Source organism: Marmota flaviventris, chromosome 2, assembly GCF_047511675.1.
Source record: "Marmota flaviventris isolate mMarFla1 chromosome 2, mMarFla1.hap1, whole genome shotgun sequence".
NCBI classification, from domain to species: Eukaryota; Metazoa; Chordata; class Mammalia; order Rodentia; family Sciuridae; genus Marmota; species Marmota flaviventris.
Genome location: NC_092499.1, coordinates 198973143 through 198981884, shown reverse-complemented (window position 1 = coordinate 198981884; position 8742 = coordinate 198973143). Strand labels below are relative to the sequence as shown.

General features: G+C 63.5%; 1 protein-coding gene across 1 annotated transcript in view; it reads right to left on the bottom strand.

Annotated features, from left to right (window-relative positions):
- Cdh22 (cadherin 22) overlaps positions 1-8742 on the bottom strand; it is a 59776-nt gene that overhangs the window by 24752 nt on the left and 26282 nt on the right. The window contains exons 4-6 of the mRNA XM_027954351.2: positions 5794-5961; positions 2847-3040; positions 443-696 (exon numbers count right to left, since the gene is read on the bottom strand). Coding sequence (XP_027810152.2) covers positions 443-696; positions 2847-3040; positions 5794-5961 — 616 coding nt within the window. The remainder of the gene's footprint in view (positions 1-442; positions 697-2846; positions 3041-5793; positions 5962-8742) is intronic.

The following is an 8742-nucleotide window of genomic DNA, read 5'->3' as shown; positions in this document are numbered from 1 at the left end:
AGAGAGAGAGAGGGAGAGAGGGAGAGGGAGAGAGGGAGAGAGGGAGAGGGAGAGAGGGGGAGGGGTTGAGGACCTGAACAACTGGAGGGACGGCGGTGTCACTCTGGAGCCCGGTCGTGTTCTGTGGGTGGAGGGACAGGAACTCAGCCCTGAGCGCTGGCGGGTGGAGGTGTCTGGTAGAGCCCGGGGGCTGCCAGGACGGAGCCGGTGCCAGAGGACACGCGGGGCCTGGACTGGCTGGGCAGGGGACCTGCGGCCATTTCTCTGCGCTCTGACAGTTAGTCCCGGTTCAGCCCGACAGCCCTGTCCCCCCCTGAGCCTCTGGGCCCCTCCCCCGCTCCGGCCGCCTTCCTCTCTGCCCGGCTCTGGGGCCACCCCCTCCCGTGTCGCCTTGGTGGCGGGATAGCAGGCAGCAGGCGTCGGCCCCGGGCGGGGGTCTCACCGGACGGGCCGGTTGGCGGCGTCGGGGTCCCGCGCCGTCACCACGCCGACCAGGGAGCCCACCTGCGCGTCCTCCTGCACCTCCAGGAGGCCCGAGGGCGGCCGGAACTCGGGGGGCTCGTCCACGTCCGTCACCGCCACGCGCACGATCGCTTGGTCGCGGAACGTGCCCAGGTCCGCGAAGCGGGGGTCCACGAACTTGTTGAGGGCCTCCAGGACCACAGTGTGCACGGGCTGCGACTCGAAGTCCAGGCGCTGCGGGGGACAGAGGGCCGTCAGGGGACACCGAGGAAGCCAGGTGGCCACTGTCACTGCTGCCTGCGCCCGTCCCGGGTGTCTGGGCTGGACCGGGAACCAACTGTTTGTCAGACCCGGGGATGGTCCCTAGGAAGAGCCACTCAGGGCCAGGTGCTGTCACCCACATGTCCTGCCTTTCGCGCAGCTTGCTGGGACAGCTCATGGATGTTTTGAACACACACGGAGCATGTGCCAGCGCTGTGACTGTGCCCCGCGAGGACCCCAGCAGGCCCGCAGCTTCACCATCTCACTGTGCACCTGAGACCAGAGAGGCCCAGGAACCAGCCCCAGGTCACTGAGCAGTTAGTCACCACAGAGCCAGGGTCCCACCCACGGTGTGGCTCCAGGACCCGTTCCTCTCCCAACACCCAAGTCACCGGAACCTGGTTCCCACCCAGCTCTGCTGCAGTGACTGTGACTGTGGCCTCCACGGGCCTCAGGGTAAGCAAGACTTGGCCCCTGGCCGACTGACCCATGGGCAGGTGCCTGCCCTGCTGATGGGGTCCCACCACCCCCAGGGGCCCCCACCGGCCCTTCTCCAGCAACACACGCGGCCACCTCCTTCCTGCGTCCTGTTGCCTGGGAAGTCAGGATGCAGGGGCAGGTGGTGGCCGTCCTGGCCGGGGAGTGACCGCCGGACTCTGGAGCCGGCTCATCACTCAGGCAGGGCCCGGCCTCCGCGGCCATCGGGACTCCACAGAGACGCCTCGGGCGCCAGGTGCTGCCGGAGCAGGCAGGAGCTCCCAGCCTGGGTAGGGCAGCTCTGGGGGTGGGCAGCTCTGGGGGGACGTGAGCACACACCCTGCTGGGCCCTGCAGGTGGGCTTGGGCCCCATTCGGCCACTCTGGGAGGCTGGGCCTCTTTGGGAGGCTGGGCCTCTTGGGCCACCCTCCATCTGTGAAACGGGCTCAGTTTACAGTAAGTTCACCCAGAGGCACAAGGACGGAAAACCACACCGTGCTCAAAGGGGGACGCTGAGCCGGAGCACCGGGCCTGTGTCCCTGCTGGGCCGCCCATGCTCAGCACATGACCTTGAGCGGGTTACTGAACTTGGGGCCTCCCTTTCTCATCAATAAAATAGGCAGCGATCGGCCTCCCAGGGCTGCTGCCGGGACTGGACCAGTTAACACCCGAGACGCGGTGGGGCAGCACCTCATCAGAAGCCCTCGCTACACGGTTATCATCCTCGGGGCAGCCCTGGGGACCTGGGCTGTGTCCTTACACCGTCAGTGCCAGGCAAAGAGTGGGTCACTCTGGGCGTGTGGGGCGGGTGACGGGAGTCGGGGCAGGTGGCTGTGTGGCACACTGGAGGCGGAGCTACTGCCGAGTGATCTAAGGAGGCAGGTCCTGGCGGAGGGGAGGAAGGGAGCTGTCCATAGCAGAGAGTGAGCCGCCTGTCCCTGGAGGTATGCAAGGGCTGGTGAGAACATGGGGTCAGTACAGGCCTCCCTGGGAGAGTGAGTGGACAGTCCTGATGGCCTGTGCAGCCCTACATTCCTGAGCCCAAGGCCAGGCCCTGGAAGAGGGAGTTTTTGCTTCTTTATTTGACCTCCGTCTCCTTCTCCTCGGGGACCCACGTTTGCAGTTTTAGCTTTTGGTTCCGGGGCCAGTCAGATGAAGGAAGGAAGGCTGTTAGACTCGGGGAGGGAGTTGGGAACTGTCGGGCCGTCATTCAGCCCAACTCTGTCCCGTGAGGTGAAATCTTGGGCAAGCCCTTTACCTCTCTGAGCCTTTTTCTCACTTGTAAAAATGTGGATAGCGACCTCTCCTTTAGGAGGAAAATGAGGTTAAAGGACATTAGGAGCATGAACGAACGGAGCTGAAACCCACACTGTGATGTTGAAAAGCACGGACTCAAATGTGGATGGAATCTTAGCTCCAGCAAGTAGCTGTGCAACCTCAACCAAATCACTTGACCTCTCTGTGCCTCCTTTTTCTCATCTGTAAAACAGCTCTTGTAAAGCGACAGCGTCAGTGTTTCCCAGGCTGCTCCCGGGTCTCTAGGGACTCAATCCCCGCAGTGGGACCAGGCTGGGATGTGTGACTGCTCAGAGGCCTCCCAGACCCCGCTGCCCCTAGGGCCTGCCCCCCTCCCCAGGCAGCCGCACCTTCTGCAGGACTATGATGGCCTCCTGAGTGTCGCTGTCCGTGGTGACCTTGAAGGCGTTGCCCCCGCTGCCGCTCTCCGCCTTGAGGTGGTAGGTCATGTCCGTGTTCTCGCCCACGTCCGAGTCCTCGGCCTTCACCCGGCCCACGGCCGTGCCCACCGGAGCCGACTCCTGGATGCTGAACTGGTACAGCTCTGTGGGGACACGCTCGTGAGCGGGCAGCGCAGCCTGGGTCCCGACCGCGGCCAGCCCTGGGTCAGCCAGGCCGGGGGCCGGGAGGGGCCGCGCGGAGAGGACGGTCCCCATTGGGATCCCTGGGCTTATTTGCTGAGTGATTTGGGGACGTGCCACCAGCGGGCACTGCGGTGGCCAGTGGAAGGCCGGGGCTGCGGGCCGACTTCCTGTTGGTCTGGTCCCTCGGTCCGTTGGTGCAGGGAGCCCTGCGATGTCCCAGACGGGGCACAGCCCTAGGCACGGGGGCCGGGCCACAGACGAGACCCCTTGGATACAGTGTGTCCAGCGGTGACAGAGACTCGGGGGGAAACACAGAGGGAACGTGGGTGGTCGGGGGGAGGGCAGCTGCACGTCACCTGACCAGGGCTGGGGTGGCACGTCGTGCCGAGCTCGTGGGCCCTGGGGTCCATGCTGGAAGTGACGTTTGGGCACACTCCCATCAGAGGGAGGCGAGGAGGGAGCCAGGCAGACACCGGGGAGGGACGTGCTAGACCGCGGGACGGCAGGAGCAGGCCCAGGGTGCGGTGCCTGGCAGCTGGGAGGTGACGGGAGGCAGGGGAGTGGGCAGCGCCGTGCTCTCCGCCCAGAGCAGGGTCAGGTGCGGAGGTCCCTTACTCGGAGGGCCAGCCCGGGTGAGGCAGGGGCTGTGGGTGGAATGGGCCTCGGGGGCCTCTGCGTGCCCAGGTCACCCTGCACTGAGTGGCCGCCCTGCCTGTTGTCACACAGCCACCTGGAGGGCTCTTTCTGCGGCACAAGCCAGACCTGCTCCCCCCTGGCTCTGATCCCTCCCATGGCTCCCCGCTGCCCTGGGCCGGCTACTGGCCCTGGCTGCCCTGGCCCCTCTCCTGCTCCGTGCCCGGCTCGGGCTCAGCCGGCTGCAGGTCTGGATGCCCCCAGGCGGCCCTCCCTTCGCCCCCTCCCTCCCGGCTCCCAATCCTGCTCTGAACCTGAGCCCCGGGAAGCGCCCGCCCCTCAGGCCCCCTCCTGTGCTCCTGAGGGCCCCCCCTCGTCCCCGTCCCCTCGTGGGGCTACTGCATTTCCCTCTCCTGTTCTGCTTATTCTCTCAGCTCTGGAGACAGGGGCTGCATCTCCCATTCAGCAGACACCCTCAGCGCCTGCGGACACCAGGCTGTCCCCTCAGTGGAACCTGTGAGTAGCCAGGGAGACGGGAACGGGAGCCAGCTGGGCGCCCAGCACGTCACCAGGAACAGGACTCAAAGGGTCTGACAATCCCAAGGGCTGGTGAGGATGTGCGCAAGCAGCGTGTGCGATTTTTCATGGGAAAAACAATTTGGCCTTATTTAGTGACCAGGTATATCCCATGACCCAGCCTTTTCACTCCTCTGTGTACACACTGGAGAAATGTGCACAAATGGGCCCTGGGGGGTGGGCGTTGCAAGGATGGCCAAAGCAGGATCCTTCCTAACAGCCCCAAACTGGGAAGGACTCAAATATTCCTCAACAGCTGAAGAGATAGATAATGGAATACTATACAGCAAGGAAAATGAACACAGCCACAGGCAATGGTGTGGGTTCATAAACACAATTTTGAGAGAAAAAAGAAAGAAGTGAAATTATGTATATTGCAGGATTCCACCTGTACTAGGTTAAAAATGGGTAAAATTAGACTATGATGTTTGGTGAGGCAGATGGAGAGAGTAGAAAAGATAGTAACAGACGCGAGTGGCGGTTAATGCGGAGGAAGGGGTGGGGACGTCATGAGGCTCTGGGGCCTGGAGGGTGGCTCCTGGAGAGTCTGCTTTATAATTAACTGTTGGACTGGACCTTTCTGTCTTGGGCCCTCTGCGTGTCCTGTGCTTCACGACAGAGAAACGGGGAGGGGAGGGAGGGAGGGAGGAATGAAGAAGTCCCCCGTGCCCTGGCACCTCCTCCGCTCAGCCTCCCCATTCTGCTCACGGCTCGCACCGCCAGGCCCAGCTGGGCAGAGGGCCGCTTGGCGCTTGGAGCCCCATGGGTGGGCGGCTGGGCCGGGGGTAGGCGCGGGCTGGCTTCTGTGCCAGGCTCCCGGCCTGCACCTGTCTGTCTGGGTACCAGGCTGCTGTGTGCTCAGCGAAGGGATTGGCTTCCCTTATCTTGCGGGGTCAGTCCCCTGGGGCGGCCTAATGCGAGAGCAGCGGCCCTCGAGTAATGACTCCCTGATAGGAATCAGCCGGGCTCCCGGCAGCTCTTAGTCTCTGCCAGCTGCGGTGGCTTCCCTGTGGCCCGGCTCTCGGCCTGAGCCTGGGACGGAGGGGCTGGCCGGGCTGATGGGCAGGCGGGGCCTGGCCAGAGAAGCCGGCCTCTCGGGCTCCTGCCGTCCAGGGTCCCAGAGGCAGGGAGCGCCTGTCGCTCAGACTCAGTTCCTCCAGGCACAAGTGTGGGCCTGGGTGTGGTGGCCGCTGCCTTGTCTGCCCAAGCCCCTCGCCCAGCCGGACCCCGCCCTTCGCCAGCTGTTCAGCAGCAGGGGGCTGGGCGGCCAGCAGGCCCCGTGTGGGGAAGGCCACTGGGAGCTGGGGTGGCCGGACAGCAGGGCCAGGTGGGCTCAGCCTCTTCCTGTGCGGGAAGAGGGGGCAGGGTAAGGGGCCCTCGGTGGACAGGGGGAGGGGCAGGAGCGTCTCTCCAGGCGGAAAGCTAAAGAGGACCGCGGCCAGTGGGGGGCTTGGGCGGGCTAGCAGACACAGATGTGGCCTTGCTCCGGGAAGGGGTCACTCACTCTGTGGGAACCGGGGTGGGTTATCGTTGACATCGGTGACCACGATGGTGACGGTGGTGGAGCCTGAGAGGCCACCCAGCTGCCCGGCCATGTCTGTGGCCTGGATCACCACCTCGTAGCGCTCCTGGCTCTCGCGGTCAAGGTCAGGCACGGCCGTCCGGATCACGCCTGTGGGTGAGTAAGGGTGAGGCCAGGGGACCGGCCACCAGCGGCTGGCTGATGTGGCGTCCCCTGCACAGGCCCAGGTAGGACTCAGACCTGCGGAGCGGAGGCGCAGTTCCAGTTCAGGAGAGTGGGTGACACGGAAGTCATCGATGCGGCCACAGTGCTGGCGTGAGCTCCGCAACCACCACACACACACACACACACACACAAGCTGCCGTCACGCATCCCTATTCACACGAGTCCCCTCCACAAACTCCCCCAGCCTCGGCCCCCCACCCCTCCCCGCTCTGCGTCCTCCATCTGGACACCAGCAAGTCACCAGCAAACACTCCTCGGAGCTGCTCATGGGCGGGGGTGGGAGCAGAGGGGGCAGCAAGATGGATCTGCAGAGGGAGGCCGGGCCTCCTGTCTCCCTGCCAGCAGAAGGGCCCGGGGTCTGCAGGGGCCGTCGGTGAGGCGTTCAGAGCCTCTGGTGACACCCCCTCCAACCTGCCGAGCACCAGGTGGTGACAGGTGGCATCCAGGGCCTGAGCGCAGGTGGAGTCACGCACCAGCAGCCCCGTGATGCGCCCCATAAAACCCAAGCTCCGCTCCTGCTGTCCCCGAACAGCCTCGGACTCCAATAAAGGCCACAGTACAGGAGGCTGCAGAATGTGTGTGCGCGTGTGCGTGTGTGCGTCTCTCTGTGTGTGTGTGCGCGTGTGTGTGCATATGTGTGTTTCTGTGTGTGTGTGCGCGTCTGTGTGTGTGTGCGCGCATGTGTGTCTCTCTGTGTGTGTGCGTGTGTGTGTCTCTGTGTGTGTGTGTGCTTGTGCGTGCGTGTGGTGGGGTTCCCAGGCATGGGGGGCTTGGAGTGGTCCTGCTGGTGTGGGATCCACAGGGAGATGGGAGGGGCATGGGGTCCAGACGAGGCTCATACAGACCCCATCAGTGGCCTTTGTGGCTCCTCACTGGGCCCCCTGCCGGCCCCTCCTGTGCCACATGCCGCTGGCCTTTGCGGGGACTGGGGGCCTTGGAAGCAGATGACTTGGGATAAATCCCAGCTCTGCCATTTTTTGGCCACGTGATTTTGTGCAAATCCCTTCACCTCTCTGAACCTCAGTGTCCTCATCTGTGAAACGAGGACACCCACAGCCCCTTCCTGAGAAGAGGTCCGCTCAACTGGGCGCTGTTGGCATGTGGATCATTCGTGTGCGTGTGTGTGCGCGTGTGTGTGCGCGGTCCTGTCCATTGTAGGACATTTAGCAGCACCCTTGGCCTCCCACAGTAGATCAACTCTCCCGCCCCAGTTAAAACTGCCTCCAGACGTCATCAAGTGGGCTCTGGGGCAAAGTCAGTGGACAGCCACCAGGAGAAGCATGTGCATTTGCTCTGCAGGAGATGGTCCCCAGCCTCTGGGGTGAGTTGCCTCCTTTAATCCTCGCAGCGTCCTTATGGGGAAGGGCCGTGATTATGCCCATTTTGGGGTGAGGAGACGGAGGCACAGAGAGGCCAAATACCTTGCCTAAGGTCACACTGTAGAAAACACACAGCAAGGACTTAAATAGAGGTGCCAGAGTCCACAGTCGGAACTGCCCTTCTAGACCTCTGTGGAGAGGGAGGCCCCTGCCCAGCCTACCTCACATCCTGTCCCACTCACCCCCAGGTTCCAGGGGCCTCTGACAGAGGGACACCACCTGTGGGGTCCTGTCTCAGCTCCTGGACGGCCCTCCCTGTTTTTCTCAGTGCTAATCAGGGCAGCCCCCTTCAATCATGCAGCAAGCCCCTCGGGAGGCTCTGGTGCTGCCATGAGATGCCCAGAGAGGAAGGGGTGCCCTCTGGGCCTCAGCGGCTCCCTTAAGTGAGTCTTTGCATTTGGACAGCAGGGGCTGCCTGGGGAGATGGAGTCTGTCCTGTCCTCTGCCCGGAGGGTGGGAAGAACACGAAGGGGGGGGACAGGAAGAAGGGGGGGAGAGAGACAGACAGACAGAGGGGGGGACTCTAGCAAGAAACAGGAAGCCGTGCCACAGGGTAGAGACACGGAGAGGGAGAGGGACAGGAGAAAGGCCGGCTGGGGGAGGGGAGGGGGGGAGGATGGAGACCTAGAGGTAGAAGGGGGGGGAAGGGAAGGAAGGAATGGGAGAAATACAGGAAGAGACAGAGAGACCCACAGAGGGACAGGGAGCTAGAGAAATGGAGAGGAAGAACCACGGAGAGTGTGAAGGTGCTGGGAGTGGGCGGGAGAGGCAGGTGGACAGACGGACGGCCAGCAGCCAGCAGGCCAGAGAGCAGGGGGTGCCAGGGGAAGGGGAGGGAGCCGACTGGAGTGGACACCCTTGGCACCAGCCCTGTGGAGGTCGGTTACAGGAGGATGGCACTGAGCGCAGAGCCCTGGGGCCCGTGTGCACTTACAGGCTCGGGCACCAAAGGCTGTTAGTGGGCTTGCAGCAGGGGCCTGGCTCTGGGTGAGGACAGAGGCTCCAGGTGGTAGCCTCCTGCTGTCCCTGCCACTCCCAGCTCCAGGGGACTGGGGGACACTCGACGCTTCTCACTTGGAAACTGGCCATGAAGTCTGAGGAGCGTGTGTTTTGGGTGCCATCTCTGGGCATCTAGGAGGCGGGCATCCAGGGACCATGCTGCCCCTGGACCCTGTTCCCAGGTCACACGCTGCTGTGGCGGTAGGTTGCTATGGTGACCGCTCTCAAAGAACCACATTTCTTGGTATCCAAAACCCTGTGTCACTCTCTCCCACGCTGAATCTGGCCTTGGCCATGTGACTTACTTGGCCTATGGGACCTCAGCAAG